The sequence below is a fragment of the Anser anser genome (genome assembly GCF_964211835.1).
Source record: "Anser anser genome assembly, chromosome: 21".
In the NCBI taxonomy this organism is placed as follows: Eukaryota; Metazoa; Chordata; class Aves; order Anseriformes; family Anatidae; genus Anser; species Anser anser.
In genome coordinates this window covers 9,015,840-9,035,960 of record NC_139742.1, presented here as the reverse complement: position 1 = coordinate 9,035,960, position 20,121 = coordinate 9,015,840, and the positions used below count along the sequence as shown (strand labels likewise).

Here is a 20,121-nt window from a genome sequence, read left to right as displayed (position 1 = left end):
GAGGCCTCTCCAGGGCAAAACATTCATCGGCTTTTATTGAGGAGGGGGGCGAGGAGGGCTTTGTGCACCGCTGCAGGGGCAGGGATGGCCGCACGTCCCCTCCTGCCCCCTCCAAAGCTCAGACACCCCCACCCCAGGCCCTGCGGGGGGCTCAGGAAAGGAGCAGGGCTGCCAGGAGGCAGGGCAGCAGGAGGCAGCCGCCGTCGAGGCCGGGGGGCGGCCGGGGGGAGCCGTTGCAGAGATCGGTGTCGCAGCAGTGGATGCGGACCCCCGGCAGCTCCTGCTGCTGGCAGTGACGGGAGGTGGCACAGCCGCTGGTCAGCAGGCTGCCCAGGACCACTGCAAAGCAAGCAGAGCGCGGTGCATCAGGGAGGGAGGCTGCAAGGCTACGGGGTTTGCTTTGGGCAGACAGCCGGGCAGACTCACCGCTCTCCGTCTTAATGCAGAACCGGTGTTTGAAGCCCTGGTGGGAGTGGGAGCAGGTGATCACTTCGGGGTTCGAGCACCCCATGTCCACGTACTTGGTGCCAACGATGATGTTGCAGCCGTAGCACTGGAGCCCGGACACTAAAGGAGAGCATATGAAACACAGCTGGATTTTTCCAGGGGAAAACACTTCAACTCCTTCCTGGCTGTCCTCTACAGAAGCATTTGCAGCACTCTCTGCCTCGCCAGGTTGCGTTAAGCTCTGAGTCAGAAACCAAACCTGCCCGCCACTTGTTTACCCAGTGGGCCCCAAAACGCAGAACCAGCTCCCGCTAGAGGTCAGTGCGAAATCAGAGATTAGCAGGAGATTTGAGCTGGGATCAAATCACAGGAACAAGGGAGCTCTGAAACAAGGTTTGTAAAGAGTACGTGAAACCTCCAAACCACAGACACCACCGAGCCTGGGCTCGGCTGCTCTCGGAAACAGCTTTTGCCCGTTTCTCCAAAATCCTCCAGTTTCAGCTGTGCCAGTGCCGGAGTCGCTCACACCAGAGGGATCATTTAATTTTTGGTTTGGTTTTCTCCCTGCTTTTAACGCAGGGTCTACAAGGGAGGCAAAATAATCCGAAATCAGAAGAGAAAGAGTCAGAGTGGCTGAGAGCAAATGCCCGTGAGCCCGCAGCAGTGGCAGTGCTTTGTCCCCCCCGAGCCCTGCTTGTGCTGGCGACAGCTCAGTCCTTCCCTGCAGGGTCAGCGGCTGTGTCCGAGAACGGCTCCCCCCAAAGCAGAATGGGAATTAAACCATTTCTCAACTTCTTTAGAGAAAAATAAAAGGCATTCAGAGGATATTCAGCTACATCATCCACAGGGCTTAAGGCAAACGCAGTACCTGAGACACATGTTTATTAACCACAGCAACAGAAATCATGCCGCAGGCTTCCTCTGGCTGTTGCCTTCCCCCTGCCTCTTAATTATGACCTGGAGCCCTTCCCCGTCCCTTGCTCGTTTGCTCCCAAACCCTTTTGGGGTGCTGTGTGAGCATCCCCACACCCCTGGGCACAGCAAGGGGGTCACTGGGGAATGGGAGCCCCCAGGGATCCTGGCTCCTGGCCCACACTTCTTACCCATGTGCCCTCATTTTATAGAAAACGTGATGACTTCTCCTAAAATCACCGACAAGGCAACACGCAGCTACACCGCTTGGGGCAGGAATACCCCCAGATTCATCCTGAGAACGAATCACGCTTTAGCAACCAGGGGCTGAGGAGGACGTGAAGGAGCACAGCGCACAGGGGACACTCTGCACCCTGGGGACATCAGCACTTACCCTCCGGGAGGACGAACGCCACGGTCAGCAGCGAGAGGATCCCATGGGCACCTCCAGGCATGTGTCTTGAGAGCATGGGGGGGTCGGCCCCGCAGCCCCCCCGGGGCTCAGAGGATGAACCCCAGCTGGTGGGGAGCAGGCACGGACTGCCTGTCCTCCCTGCTCTCCCCAGCCTCACTTTTCTCCTGGATTTTCTCCTGCGAAGCCCTCCGACGAATGAAGGCAGGGAGATGCGGTTGGTGTAGCAGAGATCTGGCCGCTCCCCGCTTCTCTGCTGGCCCCGTGGCGCTGAGTCTTGTTATGTCAGTGCTTAATTTCTCCCTTTTCCTCCCGAGAAATTCTCTGATTCTTTCAATTCGTGCACAGACGTGAGTGCGTATGTGCTACCCTCGGTTATTTCTGTCCTATTTCCTCTGTCCACGATCGCTTCCCATTAATACTACCGTGCAGCAGCTCTTGGAGAGAAATTCTCCCTAATCAAGATTTAGTTTTAAATCCATTTCAAAATCCTCTAATTCAGTTGGATTAGGCAGAAGGGGTTTGGGGAGATGTGTTTTTACTTTTTTTTTCTCTCTCTTTCTCCTTTCTGAGCTGCCTCATCTTCACAAGCAGACCCACTGGCTTTGTGTGACATATTGTGCTATTTAAAGAGGGTAGGAATATTTTTATTAAAGAGAAGCCGTCAACTAATTTTAAACCCAAGGCTCGGGATTCTTTAATGAAGTACAGCCCTGGGGGTGGCTGTTGGGGTTAAAGGGAAAACCTGATGGAGGCAGAGGTGGGTCTGGATGTACTCTATGCATTTGCACACAAGAAAATCATTTCCTCATAAGGCAGCGAGGTGCCAAACGGGGCCAAGGCTGGGCTCGTATCAGCTCTGGGGGGAGCATGACCAGGGCTGCTCGGGGTTGGGGTAGGGTCTGTGGGTGCAGCAGAGGATCGCAAAGAGCCCTGATGGCCCTACAAGGCCAGGATCAGCCTCACAGCCACGTGGGGCCCCACGGACATCACTGGATGCAGGATCAGGACCCCAGACCTCCGCTGGCTCCCCCACCAGCATCCCCACAAGCAAAACCCCTGCTCTGAGCAGAGCTAATGGGACTTAGAGAGCTAATGCTTACTAATAAGAGAGCACAACTGAATGCATGGGATTAAAAAATTAAAATGACAAAATAAGCTGCTTATGCAGTGCATCCAGCAACCGCCTGCTAGCACCTGGAAATCCCTGCCTGGGGCAGCCCAGCTCAGGCTGGTGGCAGGACCCCAGCTCCGTGGGCACGTCTGCTGCCAAAAAAAGCCCCAGCCAGACAGGTGCTCAGACCCCATCTCCACAGCGTCTTCATTAGCCAGCACGCTCGTTAATATTTCACTGGGAGGCAGCACCAACTTGTTCAGGTATGGGCACCCACAGTTCAGGAGGGGCAATTAGCACCTGGGAGAAGTGCCTGAGTAATGCAGCTCATTTATTCAAATCACTTAAACCACCCACGGTGTCTCGCTTGCCTCAAAACAATGTGATTATAGCAAATGTCTCACACAGCAAAGCCTGAAAGCCTAGGGGAGAAGGGATAAAATGCAGGAAATGGGATTGATTTAAACGCCCGCATAAATCAGAGCATTCAATAAGGAGGGGAGACTAACTTTTAATCCCTTAATAAACTCATCGGTGTCTGGCAGGGGAGGCTGCTCGCGTGCAAGGAGCAGCCCGGGCTCTGATGAAGCGATGCTGAAGTGATGCTGAAGCGACGCAGCAGCCCCGTGCAGCTGGTGGGTTTGGGGCCGTGCACAGCCCCAGGCACAGCACCTGGCTCTGCGGCCTCATCCAGCAAAGCTGGGGACTCCGACGCAGCCCCTGCAGGGCAGCGAGATGGAGCCAGGGGGGCTGAGGGTCAGCACGTGGCGTTGCAGTGGGTGGGGAGACGGGCAATGTGTTGCGATGGGGGAAACAGGACGATGGGGCTCTGCGGCTGGTCCCCAGTCGGGGAATGCGGCGTTGGAGGGGCTGGAGGAAGGAGCCGGGCTGGTAACCCACTGGTAACCCACTGGTAACCCACTGGTAACCCACTGGTAACCCACTGGTAACCCCAGCCTGGCCCAGCTGCCAGGGCGGGTGGTGGTGATGCTGGGGCTGGGGTAGCCAGATTTGCTTGTTTGTTTGTTGTATTCCCTTGGGATGCAGGAGGCAAAGACTTCTACAGGAATAAAACAAAAGACATAAAACAAAGCCCTGCTCTTCTAGCCTGCCACCCCTTCCCCACCTGGAAGCAGCGTACGGTTCTTTTAACGTGCCCTTGGCTCTGCTGCAATTCAGAGATTTGTCAGCCCCGGGGGCACCGGGAACGGGTTGGGAAGCGGCCATCCTCCCCTGCCGGAGAAAGATTTGATCAGCAAATCCCCCGGCACGTTCATGTTCTCGCTTAAACCTTTGCGATGCCCAGCAGGAGGGCCCAGCCCCGCGCAGATCAGGCGGGTTCGCCAGCACGTCCTGCTGTAGGCCTCAGCCCAGGACTCAGGGCAGCGGCGGGGCCGAGCAGCAGCGCTGGGCGCAGCCCCGGGCCCCGCACCCCAATTCTCGGCCCCCGCACCCCAATTCTCGGCCCCTTTCGCCCTTCCCAAAAGCCGGGCAGTGGCCGCTTGCTGCCCGCCCGAGGCGGGATTCGAACCCGTGGTCCCCAGAGCCTCCCCCCCCACCTCCCGCCGCCATTAGCGCAGCGGAAGCCGGGCTGCCCACCGCCGGCAGGGGGCAGGCGGAGAGGCTCCGCGCCTGCGCTCTGATTGGCTGGTGGTGATGAATACATTAAGGAGGCTGGGAAAAGAGCCGATATGTGGGGTTTCCACGGGGTTTTCAGGGCTCTAAAAACTTGTACGGAGTCAGAAATGATTTTTGCTCATTGGAATTAAATAGGGGCGTCTAGAAGGGGGAAAAAGAAATAACAAATTATCCTCACCGTGTTCGTGAAGTAGAGCTATCAGCAGGGGTTTAAATAGCCTCAGCGTAAGCAGCATAGCTGTGTTGTATGAAAGGAGAGAAGGTTAGCACTCCCCTTGATAAGGATGGAAGAGGCCCCAGTGGCCTGTACAACACGCATACGGGTTAAGGCACTGCCACCTACTTCGTGGCATCTAACCATGTTTTTCCCATTTTTTTTTTTTCGGGGAGCACAGGCAGAGCTGCTCCCTGCACTCTCCTCGTTCCCCCATACATCTTTTCCCCCAGCCCTGCAGAGCAGAGGGCAGTGCTGTGCCTTCCTGCTGCAGGGTCTGATGCGCTGCAGCCCCCCAGCAGCCTGCACCAAGCCTCCTGTGCTAGATTTGCAATAACCTGGACCCCCAGACCACCATCATGCTGGGCTGGGTGCAGCAGTGTTGAGGCAGAGCTGATGCCAGCACCGCTGCTCCCCTTGAAACTCAACCTGAGCCAGGGCAGGAGAGCAGCAGCAGCAAGCTGCAGGCATGGGGATGGCTCCTGCACGGGCAGAGTGCTGCAGCACAGGGGGACAAGCGAAGCCCCCCCCAACCATATCTATACGCAAATTGCTACACCATGCAGTGCTGAATCCACGGGGAAACGCCTACAGGTGTAATACACCAACTGCTCTGCACTGGTGAAGGAGCACAGCCACATCTTGCACTTGAAAAGTTCTGCTGGACTGTAAAAAAGGCTGAAAAGCTCCATAAAGTTATTTAAAGAAATGGGACTATTTCAGCAGCGAGGCTCTCTAAGTCTAGAGCAGCAGCAGCCCTCCCTGTGGGTAATGAAAAGCCTCAAAGGATGTGATTATTAATAGCTGTTGGTGCTCAAACTCGGCATGAACCCTATGTTAAAAACAAAACTATACCTCATGGCTTGCAGCTGTCTTCTCTAATGGTAGAGAGGCAAAACATCCCAGAGCCACTACAGGAGAGGTTTATACTACAATTGATTTTCAGTTATTATGAAGCACATGGCTGATAGCAAAAATAAATATATGAAAACCCCTTACAGCAGAACCCTCGAGGCAAAGTAAAGCTTGTGCACAGTTAACTGGCGAAAGCTAAATTTTAAGCACATAAGCACAGTTAACCAGCAAAAGCTGTATCATGCAGCCTGCCCTGCCCACTCCGCGTGGAGAGGGCAGCAGAATTCCTTTCCCCTTAGCTAAAGGGCCCTCTGAGGGTTTGTACTAATGTTGCCTCAGGGGAGGACACCTTCAGTTCAACCCTCTTACTTTCTTTCAACAAATGTTCCTCTTTCATCAGAACAGATGTAAGCATGGCTGTTTCTTCTCCTTTCTCCCTCTCCCCTACTCACTCAGCGGGGCTTCTACAGAAATACTTCCTCTTAAACCAGTTTTTAGAGGGAGGCTGCTTTGGATACAGACACTTCACATTAGTACACTCTTACCACAAGCATACACATAAAATCCCACCTTTTTATTATGGCATATGGAACTTGTTTGGATGTGTAAATACCACATGGGTATGACAAAAGGGGAAAGAAATACCAATGCTGAAATAGATACAGAGTCATGCCATTATCAATACAGCTTCATACGATGGATTTTCAAAATACAAAAGTCTGGGTTTCTTTTTACATTGAAATAACTTTACAGTGTTCCGTGAGCTCGCTTTTATCCAGAAGAAGAAAAAAAATATGCTCAGAATAACTACAAGCAGAATTAATTTTAATGATTAACAGAAGATTTGTAACTGCTCTAGAACAGCATCTATGAAACACACTTAACAAGAGGTAAGCAACTATACAGAAGGTAAGAGATCTTCACCACAGCAGTCAAAGTCAGTGGGGCAGGAAGGGGAGGGGGAAATCTGGAACTGCATGGTTTCATTTGGTCACAAAGTTTGAGCTGAGTGTTTAAAATGAAGCACCTTTAAAGATGCAGTACTCCTAGTTAAAACAATACAGAAACTTTCAAGACTAGAATCTACATTCTGAAAAAATAAAAAAGTCAGACATTTCAAAAAAAAATCCACGCATCTCTAGGCTCGTGACTTAACTTACTGTTAGAAAGCAGACTGGCAGCTCTTCCTTAAGCAGCAACAGCGCCTAGAAGTAATGCCACCAGAAAGTAAAGCATCTTTGGGGTGTCCAATACAAGCTGACACTTCTAACGATGTCAGAACGATCCATTTGTCTGCCAAAAGATTAGGCAAGAAAAGGAGACACTGCATCTTTTTTTTTTTTTCCACCACGTTGCCCAGTTCTAGCAAAGAGCTAAGACGTTTTCTTTGGGCCAAGACTAACAGAAACCACTTTATCAAATATTCTTCAGGTTTCCTGCCAAACTGGATTTATTATTCTCATGTGGTTTTTTAATATTTTTTTAAAAACAATTTTTCCTGACAGTCTCTAAAGTGATACTGGAACGTTTAACAGTCACTCTTCCACAGTTTAATTGTTTTGTCGTTTTCTAGTGCTGCTGATGCAATGATGTTTTCTGTTGGGTGACAAGCTGTTGAGATTACAACATCTATGCAAAAAGAAAGAGAAATACAAACATCATTATTTACAGCAATGAAATCAGGCTCATAGCACATTTCTGGAAAGTAACATGTATTGTTGCTACATCTGAAAACAGCGTAGACCAGTTACTATTTCCTTGTAACAGAATTAAGAAAAGTTTTCCAACATTCACTCTGTATATGGGAGAAGAAATATTTGCTAACAAAAAAGCATCCCATAGGCAGGCTCAACTTGAGAGCAGTAGTCAGGGAGTATTTGTCAGGCTACAAAATGAAAGAATCTCTAGATTCTCGTTCTTGCCTACCTCATGGCAAAGCTCTTGGCAATTACATCAGGACACAGCTAATAAAAACCCTGCTCGGTACCCTTCCTTGCAGGTATGGTATTGCCAGCTAGATACACCACTTAGTCTTCAGAGTCTTGCCCTAATCTGAAAAACAAAAGCTTGCTGCCACTGCCCCAAGGTACAGTCTAAATCGACGGTCCTGCAGAGGAATAAGCATGCTTAGGTTTCACAGCACAATTCCTTCTAGTGGGTGCAGTGGGAATGGTCTCTTCAGGGATTCAGACTGAAGTACCTATCAGCTGACCTCTCAATACATGCTAAACCTCACCTTCAAGAAGTAGGTGTACAAACACACAAACAGCAGGACCGTATTAGTTCTTATCCTTCCAAGAGTTACAGCTTTAGGTGTTCAGAGCAATCCAAACTCATTACTATTATGAGTTGCCTAAATACCTTGACCAGCTCTGAACTCAAAAAGACATCTTTCCAAGCTGATGTCAAAATTCTTACAGTGAAAAAGTACACATTTGCAACGACCGTTAAAAAGCCTTCGTGAAAAGGAGTGAACACTGATGGCTCAATTAAGCTTCAGCTGGTCGAGAATCTATGGGTCTGACAGCCAGAACTAAACATCAGTGAGAAAATGCTAAAGCTAAGCCCTCATTACAACCTGACATGAAGGATATTCTATCAATAAAAACAAAATCCTCTTCCTTACCTGTGTGCCCTTGTAATTTCTGTACAATCTCTTTTGTCTGAAGGTTCCAAATATAAACCAGGTTGTCTTCTGAACCGGACACAATCCACTGGAGGGGCAGAGGAAAGTTATTTTAATCTCTCTCGTCATCTATATCTAACAACTAGTACTCAGTAACACTTTATTATGATATTATAAGGAACTTACATGACTATCTGATGTCGTTTGTTCTGTCTCAGCCTCTATTCAGTGCATACAGGCAGCAGAAAGTTTTGTTACACCCTCTGTATGCCAGAGGAGGAAAACTAAACAACCAAAAGATGCTGAAGTCCTTCCGTGTTAGGATTTAACCTCTGCTGATGTGCTCCGCCATCTCAACCAGAGCACACCATCGTATCCTCGGATGGCTGCCTGCTGTACCGCTAACCGATACACACCCAGCTGCTCCCCACTTGGGAACGTCCTCTCCTGCCGCAGCGGAGGGAGCCTGGCCACGAGGCAGCAGGACCACCCAAGGACAGACACCAGAGGCACTCAGAGGTAGATGGAGCTTCCCAGGACAGCTCCTTCTCCCACTGCACCCCCAAACAAGGATCTGCTAAGGGAGGTTTCCATCCCCAAATTACTGCTGCGCTTCTACAAAATTTTACCGTTGCTAATTCATTGGCATGGCCTCTACTGAACTGAGTATTTTTTCCTCCTCTTCCAGACAAAAACCAGTTTTCAACAAGATGATAGAGATGTTTTGGAATCAAATTACAGAATGAGACACTCGCATCATGCTGGCATGCCCATGGAGAAAACCAGTAAAAACTGCACATCAGTTAAAAAAAAAAAAAGTCCAAATAACCACTAACCTTTCCACCAGTAACGGAGAAATTTGCAAATATGCAGTACTTTTCGTTTTTGTGTCCTGTGTATGTCTTCAGGCACTGAAAGTGAAGAGCCACAAGGCATTAGCATTGTTGGGAAGTAGCTTTCTCACAGCCAAGGACAAACTCTCTTGTCAGATCAAGCTATAAATATATCTGTCTGGGTTTCCCTCCCTGCCAACTCACTTATCTAGAGGATGCATAGGGCATTGCTGTCCTAGAACACTAATTTTGAGGATAGGAGGAAAAATAAATAAATTTGTCATTTCCCACCAAGAAAAACAACAACAATTTAATGTTTAAAAGAGAAAAAAAATACATATATATACATATATATATATATATATATAAAAAAAACTGTATTCAGTGTCTTGGGCCTATACAGGAGCATAAACAATTTTTTTTCAAAGGCATCTTTAGTCTTCCTTGATAAAGGGTTACTAACACTTTTTTCTATAATATTCGTAAAATGTTAAGAGAGGTTAAAAAGCAAATGAAATCCAGATTCTCCAATAAATTTAGATAAGTCTACATAGCAAGACAGGACTGTTCTTACCTTTCCTTTGCTGTAGTCCCAAAGTTTAAGAGTGCTACAAAACACAAAAAAAAAGCAAAGATTAGTTCTTGCAGTTTTTTCACCAGACGATTTCCTAGTAGCAGAAAGTTTCTCCATAGCAGAGCTTAAATGGGGCACTTTAGCCTGGCTTTTCATTGACTAGCTGAAAAAGGCAGGCTACAGTCGTGAAATTCTATGCACAGATGCTCAGACAGACAAGCTACCAGCCACCCAGCACAGCAAGGGTAGGTCTCATGAAAGCAACAGCACCATTACTGTCTGTGAATGGAGACGACAGACCGACTAATCCCTTCTTAGACGCTGCATAGAAGTTCTCCAGGTGAATCATTAATACAATAAGCACACCTGCACTGCTCTTACGCCTTACACAAAAAGTTGTTTTCATATTGCACCCTTTTATAGGCTAGATTTTGTCTCTTGATGTTACAAGAGAATCATATGATTAGTGCAAAAGAATGCTGAGGTTTCAAAAGGTACACTAGGAGGAATGAACAGGCCTTGCAGTCATTAAGCAGTGCCAAGGCTTTAAAAACAGAAGCTCTGCCTGTGACAACGTACAACACCTCACAGATTTTCTAAGGTTTATAGTATGTATGAAGTTGTGTAACATCGTTACTGTGACAGCTAAACAGCAGCAAAATAAAGTTTTATCTGATATTCGTGAACACTTCAAAGCTTTTGGATTTTTTTTAAATACCTACTTGTCCAAAGTTGCAGCTAGTATGTATTTGCCATTTGGGGAGAATTTCACAAAAGACACTGGAGGGTTATCATCATCTACAGTGAAAATAAAAGTAATTATTAACCAGCGCACAGTTGCATTGCTTCATTGGCAGAGAATTTCTTTTGACAATAATCTGTTGTTAGTTGTCTCACTGAAACAAGCTTTCAGTTTTGTTATCCCTCGGTACTTCAAGAAATACAGATATAAGAAAGTGATTGTTTTCAGTATTTCAAGAAAATGATATTTTGCTCACAAACATTTTAAATAACCCTTTGTAACTGAATTTTCCTTCTTTGCATCAGCACTTACAGAGCAGAAGTATATCTATACCTTTTAAAAACCATTACATTAAGAGCATATGCTGCTAATTTGCAGTGCCATGTAACTTGTCTATATAATGCTTTATAAGAATATGAAAGACCAGGGAACATATGCCCAACAGGTAGCTTTCTTTTATTATCTTTGTTCACAAGATGCCTCACGCTAACAACCATCACCAATAAAAGCAGGCAGCTCATGCAGTCAGGGACTGTTTCCATCACATCCAACAGCATGAACAACTTTGTTACAGTTTTGAACTGCCGCACAGCAACCACCTGAATGGTAGAAAACTTTGAAAAACTCATTTATCCTGCAGCTATACTATGTAACACTCGAAGCTTAAGCAAGTTTCCATAGATGTGATAGTTCCTCTTATTGTAATAGCTAGGAGGACAACGGCGTACTAATGGAATGGTAGGAAGCCTGAAAAATAGGGGTTAAGGAAGTCACTGTTCACAGCAATGATGCAGAATAGCTGTATTGCAGCTAAACAGCTAAGAATGGAGCACAAACAAAAAGCCTTCTACTTACCAATCAGTGTTTTCAAGCACTGTCCTGATGCTGTATCCCAGATTCGACTATAAAAACACAAGACTCATTACTACCAATATGAGATTTTATTTTTTTTTTAACATGCAACAGCTTTAAAGGTTGCAGCAGACAAGAAAAAACTACTTACCAGAGTCCGTCATAGCTACTTGACACTATCAGGGATCCATCACGATTAAAATGCACCTGTAATATTACAGAAGGGGGAAAAAAACTTTACTTATGTTTGTAAAAATCAATGTTTTAAGCCTCACTGAAAGTATTCATCTTCCGACACTAACAGTTTAATTCATATGGATAGAAGCAGAGAGTCAGTATGATATCAAAACCATAGGTATGAATTTAGATGGGTAACACAATCAAAACGAGATCCCCACCACCCCCCAGTATGCCTGGCATAAATGGAAATGGGAGTTAAATACAGCTGTTTATTCATGGATCAGGAACTGGAATATACGTTTCCTCAGAAGCTAAGAGCAGCACCTTAACATGAACACTGCATTAGCTGCTCAAATAACAGTAGTGTCTAACCTGGGGTGGCACCTTAAAATTTTAAGGACATGGACCTTAACCTCTTATGTAATCAAATATGTTTTGAGGTCAATTTATTCCCTTCAGTTATACCTCAAAATACTATTTAAAAGAATAATTACTGTTAATGTACATTTTCAAGTGTGAAATCCAGGCAAGGCAGAACAATTGTACCAATCGCATTCCAACAGCCATGTTTTAACACATCTGAGGCTCAAAATTCTTTTAGTGTTTCCTTCACTTCAACAACATTAAGAGTTAAACACCTTCTGTTTTTTCCTTCATTTTATTAGATACTGCTGTATTCCAAGTTACTTTAAACTATTTAAATTACCAAGATTGGAAATAGAGTGTACTACGGAACTACCCTGGTCTGAACCATAGCACTAGTTTGGAAGAAGCAAGCAGACACACGGCGGTTCCAGGCTGTTCTCCGACCCTCAAGTGACAAGCAGTCTGTACCCCTGCATATCGGCACACCACTATTCACTGCTCCCCACATTAGCACCCAAGACAGAAAACCATGTAAGCCTCACACGTAACACTCCTCATTTTGTTCTCCTTGAGCAATGACCATCTGCAAACCAACCGCAGCCCATCCACGACGCTGCATAAGGGTTCATAATAAGAATGAGAGCACAATCCCACTCTTCCACCAACAGAGGTAGGAGAGGAGCTGCCCTGAACAAAGCACATGAGCGTGTTTATCAGAAAGGACTTACAGCTGAAACTGGGTCAGAATGAGCAGGCAATGTCTTGAGGCACTTCCCTGTTTTCACATCCCATATCCTCACGCTTTCGTCAAACTGAAGATTGAAGAAATGCACAAGGTGGTTTAGTGATACACCTATTTGTGGCATACAAGATGTTATAACTTGATGCAAGTCTAGACACACGTCGTCCTCCAGTTGCACTGCAGCCTCATTAGAAAGGCCAGGGCACAAGCACTACACAGGGTAGCAATAACAGACAGGGAGCACAGTTCCCTTCAACTCTTCCTCCACATGCAAGGAAAACTGCATGTTGAGGATGGGCTAAAGGCTAGACCGTGTCCCTGAGTAAGGACAGCAGTAACACTGCACAGCTCACCCAATTACAAGTTGCATTTGTGGGGGAAGACAAAATTGAAACGAGGGGTGTGCAGCAATTGCTGTGCACTAAGGAAAAAAAAATCACTTACTGATCCAGAAACGATGAGGTTTGACTGAGGGTTGAAGTTGCAGCAGAAAACGTAGTTACTGTGCCCCTTCAGTGTCTTTAAGCACTTACCCTGAAATAATATTTATAACAGAATTAAATATATAGCATCCTCTACAGCCATACATGCATTCAGATAAGCTGCATGAAGGTTAATAACCATGCAGCACAAAGAAACCATCTCTAACCCTAGACTTAGATGGGCAGAGGACCAGCTACAAGAAAACAATAGAAAAGAAAGACTTTTTTCAGTGCACACAGCCAAATTTCAATCCCTCTGGGCAATGAGAGAAAACCAAGCAGTTTAACATATCTAATCAAAATTAAACCAATTTACCCAGTTTTCAGCATAACTGTGGAAAAGAAAGGGGGAAAGAAGCAAGGAGAAGTGAGCCTATGAGGAGAAGTTACAAAATAGTTCAATCTGTGAAGCTGCTTTCAGAAACGAAGCCTGCTACTGCATTGCCACCGTAAGATTTTAGCACTCTCAGAAGAAAACCAGACTCCTCATGGTACCCATGAGCATCCCCCTCTTTCCAAAAGCATGCGGCATAACTCACTCATCCCAGCCCATCATCACACTCATCACAGCCCATTCAGCCAGCTGCTCGTTTTAAGCAGGAAAGTAGGAGCTATTACCTAAAGAGGATCAGTGCTTAAAACTCTACCTTCTCTCATCATAGCACATCAAGCTCATCTCCCAGAAGAGCTTGATTTACGATGGCAATGCTGGGGAGGAGGTAGGTAAATAATAGTTTGTCCTTACCGAGCTTACATCCCATATTTTGAGAGTTTTATCATCAGAGGCAGAGACAAGAAGGTTGGAATCTGATGACCAAGCAACATCAGAGATACCCTAAAACAAAGGAAAACAATCCTCTGAGCTCTGTTTGCCCACTGACACATGCAAATGGAAAACACAGGCTGCATATTATATTCACAGCTGAAGCTTGAAAGAAAAGTCAGCACTGGGAGCTGGGAATTCATTGATCTGACTGGGATACGGCTCCTTTGACACTGGCTCATTTTAGGCTGAGCCATACGCTCCAAAAACATCAACAGCTTGTTCACATAGCACTTACTGTGGCCACCAACACCCTTTCTTGGAATTCATAAACAGTATGCTACACAAACTAATCTGAATAAGTGGTTTCTCATGATGACAAATGGCTTGCTCTTTCTGGTCTGAGTCCCTAAGGGCTGGAGAACAACAAGATTCTACTGGCTTTTCTTTTGGTGAATCTTCATCTTTGCTTCTGAAACTTCAGCACATAAGAAACTTTGGGAAACAAAACCGGAGGGTTTGGGAATTTGTGTTTTCTTTAGAACTTTGGAGAATGAGTAAGTGTTGTGTTTATGTAGGCAAAGCCACAAGAAAATTCAATCTCCTTAAAAGGCAAGCCATTCTGCTCCAGATACAAAGGAAAGAAGGAACAGGACAGAGTGTTACAGCTTACAGGGATTTTCACCCAAGAATACGCTGCCCCTTGTAGGAGGTCAGTGTTCCCGAAATGGAGGGACTCAGGAAGATGGCTAGGCAGTGTGCGTGCAGGTTCTTCATTATCACTCTGCACTCTTATTTCCAGCTTGACCTGGCATCACCTCAGCAATTCCAGTCCCAGGATACTGCACAGGACTGTATAAACAAAGACGTACAAAACGAGGCTAAAGAACAAGCCCTCTACACAAGGCAAACTAATCACGAATGGAAAACTCTGGACGTGAAAAACAAAGCAAAGTCAATTCCTTACAAGTAAATTCATACTCAAGCGCACAGTGATCTCCTCATACTCACCAGTTTATGACCGGATATTGTTTTTTCAAACTTGCCGTCATACGCTCCCCAAATTTTAATGAGCTTGTCAGCAGCTGGAAAAGAACGTACCGGTTAAGAGACTAACAGCACCGACAGATGCATCTGTCCTTTCTAGATGGCGAGAAATTAACCACGTCCCTGCAAACAGTGAGTAGTTTTCCCTCCCCAGGCAGACGCTAGTGGATGAGGCAGTGTGTAACTGGTGAAGAACGGTTTCGTACGCGCCACGCTGCAGCAGCTGAGATTACATAAACTGCCTGGAATGCGCAGAGTCTCCAGCTACTTCAGTCTCTCTGATGACAACTTGGGTTTCTACTTTTGTTTCAGATAGCCAACGGTAAGAGTAGTCCTGTTCCACGAGGAACGCTGAAACGCTTTTGCCCAGAAAGAACAAAAGTGACATCACTACCTGGACTGAATTAATGTCTGCAAAAACCCAAACATATTATCCGTTTTAACTCGCAGAACAGGCCAGAGAAAAAGGTTGATATTTGCCAGAGGTAGAGGTTGGAAAACCTTGGGGTGGGGGAAAAGGGTCTTTCATAAGGATACTTGGACACAAAAAGGATTTATACACGGCGTGCTGGCCTTATAAAGGCAATCTGCAGTTAAGCCAAAGACCTAAGTCATTCCCATGTCTGGAAGTTGTTTGACTGGCCCTCAGCGTCGGATTCAACATTGTTCTTTTTAATTGCCCTTCCCATATATATGGATCCTCACCGAGGGTTTATGTAAACACATTTTCAAAGGAAAAGCTGTCAAGCAACATTAACCACCAAAAAAATTAGAAGAAATACCAAAGCAGTCAGGGAGAGAACTTGATCTACCACCTAAGAGAGCAAGTAGTGAAACACTATATATAATAACATCTTCTGCACATTTCATGGGGATAATCAAAGGCTCTGACTCACTGAACACCACAGGCACAGCGGACAGCAACACATGGCCAGTCCTTCATGCCACACTACAATCCAGTCCGGTAGTGCAAACCTACCTTCCTCAGCTCCCAGAGCTAAGCTTTTGCCTGCAGGTACTGCACACAAAGCTCAATTCAAATTCAAAAGCTTAAGCTAGAACTTGAGCGATACAGAAATGCACAGGGGAGAGAATCCTGTGCTCGGTTTTGCCCACTTGCTCGGAAAAGAAAGCTGAACGGGAGAGGACTCTGATCTGGCAACGCCTGCAAGATCCAACGTCCAAAGTGACAGAACTTAAAAGCTGAGAAGTAAATCATCCCAAAGACTGCCAGCTTTGGGATTGCTCCTTTTCGGAAGAACAACGACACTACATCCCTCTTCCATCTGATGAGGGTAACGGTAAAGACAGGTAGCTCTCCAAGGCCCAAACATGCACGTTTTCAACAAGGTAAGAAGAAAGCAGTACTTACAGGAACTGGCTAGCCACTCTCCGTTAGGACTAAACTTCACCGACGAGACTGCCTTTGTGTGTCCTGCTAATGTGAACTTTAGAGCATAATTTGGTTTTACTGGCGCGGGCTGAAAGAAAAATACATATGAATGAGCTTAATCAACTCCCAGCAGAGTTTCACAGCACACAGTAATGGACTGCATGAGTATTCACCATAACAGAGATTCTACTGTTTACGTTTTTTTTCCCCCTCTCCAAATTCAAAAAAAAAAAAAAACAAAACATGCTGTCAGGAGTCTGTGGTGCCTTACTGCCCACGTGCACCACCAACTCAACCTTGATAAGAATTCCACCCAAGCCAGGAACAAACAGATGAGAAGAATCCAACGGTCCACGCATAAAGTGCTTGGCAGATTAAAATAAAACCCTCGGTACCGATCTGTGTAGTACTATTAAACATTTGTAGTTCTGTTCTTTGTTGAAAATCAAACCACAAGCCAACTCCTCCAGACCCCCAAAATCCCATTTTTTTCCACTATTTCACCATTTGTGAAGGCTTCATGGTTAGACAGCAGCATCTTCTTTCAGCATCTGCAAGGCTTCAAAGAATCTGACTAACGACTGCTTTCCCGTTTTGCAACTAAGACCACAAACTCACCAGCTCTACAGTCACCTCTAGGCCTTTGGAAAATACAAACCACCTGAGCTTTTAATGCTCAAAGCGACAAGAAATATTTCCTTAGCAAGAACTTAAACCAACAAAACCTAGCGCTACAGAAGAGCCTGTTTTTATCCACCTGCTTTACCCATACGATCCTCAGCACGTTATCATCTCCAGACAACATCAGAAGCGATCATCTCGAGAAGTTCTTAATCTACATTTGATTCAATCCTCTAATTCTGGTTTGCCTGGCGAACGCGCAGGTAGTTGCCATGTGCGTTTACACGGACATTGTTCGGCCCCACACACACCTTGCTCTGATTGGTTGAGGAGGAAGGAGTAGATTGTGTTTTGGTGGATTCTGCATCTGGCTTCTTTTCTTCTGTTGCCATGGTTCTGAAGCTGGCAAATGAGACTTACGGTGCTTGAAGGGGAGAATGAATGTGCTGCTTCAAAAGGCAGCCCTTGCCACAGAGAGCAGAACCGCACCGGTAATGAAAACCTGGAAGAAAAACAAAATATTCTCAATAGCTGTCAAAGAAAGATCGTCAGCAGCTAAAAGAATGAGGTCAGCCTAACTGCAGATTTCCAGAAAACAGCATGAAAAAACTTATCTATAATCTTTCGTATAGATATGTATATCTTTTCAGCAACACAGCAGTATTTTATGCCTTCAGGTCTATTAACGTGCAAGACCAAGAGTCCAACTCGTGGCCTTTTATTACTTCTTGGACAGCACTTTTCGCTCTGCTCTGTTCCAAGCAGAAATCATTAGAAATAAAGCAGAACAGCGTTTAGGTGCAGTGGGATGTTTCATATCATATTCCCCAAAATACTTGTAAGAAGTACTTGCATAGCACAGCAAATACAATGGTTTGTAGAAAAGGCATTTCCAAAGCTTAAAATCCCACCAGGATCCTTTCATCTCCTAATTCAAGTATTTCAGTCTCATATTTCTCCCCTAAATGGCCTGAGCATCACATCATACCTTTCTCTGTCTGAGCGTTTCACCTGACTGAAAGCCAGCCTTGTGTTAGCGTCAGCAGACCCGCTTTCTGTAACAGAACCTGATAAAGCGCAGCGCCAGCGCTCTGTAGTCGGGGCCGACGCTGCCGAGGGAACAATCTCCAGCTACATTTTAGCCTTGTACCCGAGGAACCTCCAGCTCACACCGTAAGGATTTGTCTTTAAAGTACATTCGCAACGTCCCACCACAACTACCATTCTTTTTGCTGGTGGCAGCAGATTTGAGAGCCAAATCATTTGCTCTTCCAGCAACTACTGGTATTTTAAGCAACTCCTTCTTGGGAGGGGATGGGAGGGAACAGGGCAAAGTGCTACCAGTTGCCTGCCTGCTTTAATAAGCGCCCTCCGCAGCGTGGATAGACTTCTCATTGTTGCTACCCGTGATTTAAGTTTTCTAATGCAGATCACATTCTTTTCATCTGGAACTAATCCGGGGACTTGAGCGAGCACGCATCCTGCTGCCAGCGCTCAGCTCCGTCCCAGGGAGGGTTTCTCCCTGCGCCACAGCATCTCGCACTAAACGCAGCACCTCAGCGGCACCCGCTGCCCAGCGCGAGGGCTTCCAGCGGGGTGATGAGCAGCGGGCAACAAGCCCTCCTTCCCCACCCACCTGCCCTCGCCTCGCTGCTCCCCATCGTGCCCAGGGGAAGTTCTGTGGGAGAGCCCAAACTTTTTGGGGGGCAGGAGGAACCATCCAGAGGCACGCAAAAGTGCATGAACACACAGCCACGCAGGTGTGCACACACAGAGGCAAGCAAATGGAGGCGTGTGCACACACACAGGCATGCACACGCATACAAGCACGTATGGCTGCAAGCACACGTACAAGAGCATGGTATGGCTCCGAGTACACGTACACATGTAAGCAGACACAGCTGCAAAGCATGCATAGCTGCAAACAAGCACAGTATGGCTCCAAGTACACGTACACATGTAAGCACGCATGGCTGGAAGCGCATGCACATAAACACAGTATGTCTCCAAGCACATGCATGCATATAAGCATGCACAGCTGCATGCACACGCATGCACACACACGTGCATGGCTGCATGCACACGCATGCAAACACACATGTATGGCTGCATGCACACACATGCACACACATGCATGGCTGCATGCACACGCATGCAAACACACATGCATGGCTGCATGCACACGCATGCACACACATGCATGGCTGCATGCACACGCATGCACACACAACTAAAAGCACATGGACGTCTGCAAGCACACACGAGCAGGCATGCACTGCTGCGAGCACACCCCCCCATGCAAGCACTCACAGCTACAAGCACGGACACAACCATGCAGCGCTGCATGCACGCGCGCGGCTACGAGCACACGCCCACATGCAAGCACGCAGCGCTGCAGCCGCGCGCACATGCAAGCGCGCACAGCTGCAAGCACACGCACATGCGAGCATGCAGGGGTGCAAGCATGCACGGCTGCGGCGCGCCCCCCGCATGCACGCGCGCGCACCGCCCCCAGCGCGCGCCGCGGCCGGGGAGGGGTCGCGCGCCCCGCGCCGTGTGGAGAAGGCGGCGGGAAGGGGGCGGGGAGGGGGCGCCGCGCGCGCGCTGCCTGAGGGGGCCCGGCCGGGCGCTGAGGGGAGCGGGGAGCCGGGAGCCGGGCCCCCCCCCCTCCCAGCCCCGCGGTGACTTACCGGGGGCCGGGGAAGGAGCCGGGGGCTGGGGGCTGGGGGCCGGGGGCCGCCGCCGCCTCCTCCTCCTCCTCCTGGGCGCAGAGGCGGGGGCGCGGCCGCGGAGGGAGGGGGGGTGGGGAGGGGAGGAGGGAGGGGAGGGGGGGGGGAGGACGCGGCGGCGGCGGCGGCAGCGGCGGCGGCTCCGGGGCCGCCAGGCGGGGGAAGGCGGGAGGGCGCATGCGCGGTGCGGGCCAAAGGCTGCACAATGCCGCTCTCTCCCGGGAGCGCTACGGAGGGGCCCGAGGGCCAAAAAGGGGCGGGGAGCGCCTTAAAGGGGCAGGCGCCGCCCTGCCGGGGTTGTTGGGGGGGGGGGGGGGCGGTGTGTGAGGAATTCGGTGCTCACCTCAGTGAGGATGGGGCTGGGGGCGGTGTGCAAGGCCCCTGGTTCCGAAAAGCACCAAATTTCAGCCCGTTAAGGCCCAGTAGCTCACTCGGGCACTTGTCAGTGGTTTTATTTCGTTCCCTCAGCCGCAGCTGGGGCTGCACAGCCTGGTTTTGGCCAAAAAAAAAAAAGAGAAAAGAAAGAGACACGTGTCACTGACTGGCCCGGGAAGGTCCTCGGGATCCAAAAAATCCGAG

At 47.8% G+C, this 20,121-nt stretch overlaps 2 protein-coding genes across 2 annotated transcripts; both read right to left on the bottom strand.

Annotated features, from left to right (window-relative positions):
• Positions 1-17: 17 nt before the first annotated feature.
• On the bottom strand, positions 18-2,798 carry LOC310885110 (uncharacterized protein). Its single transcript, XM_083808016.1, has 3 exons — positions 1,754-2,798; positions 427-567; positions 18-339 (listed from the first exon to the last, which is right to left on the bottom strand). The coding sequence occupies exons 1-3, from the start codon at positions 1,827-1,829 to the stop codon at positions 152-154; spliced, it is 405 nt and encodes a 134-aa protein (XP_083664142.1). The 5' UTR covers positions 1,830-2,798; the 3' UTR covers positions 18-151.
• A 3,347-nt stretch (positions 2,799-6,145) lies between these two features.
• On the bottom strand, positions 6,146-19,705 carry WDR5 (WD repeat domain 5). The gene is made up of 14 exons (XM_083808015.1): positions 19,504-19,705; positions 17,125-17,315; positions 16,172-16,280; positions 14,764-14,837; positions 13,735-13,824; positions 12,952-13,041; positions 12,494-12,577; positions 11,371-11,426; positions 11,223-11,269; positions 10,348-10,423; positions 9,626-9,659; positions 9,055-9,129; positions 8,219-8,306; positions 6,146-7,221 (listed from the first exon to the last, which is right to left on the bottom strand). The coding sequence occupies exons 2-14, from the start codon at positions 17,203-17,205 to the stop codon at positions 7,121-7,123; spliced, it is 1,005 nt and encodes a 334-aa protein (XP_083664141.1). The 5' UTR covers positions 17,206-17,315; positions 19,504-19,705; the 3' UTR covers positions 6,146-7,120.
• Between the last annotated feature and the right edge of the window lie 416 nt (positions 19,706-20,121).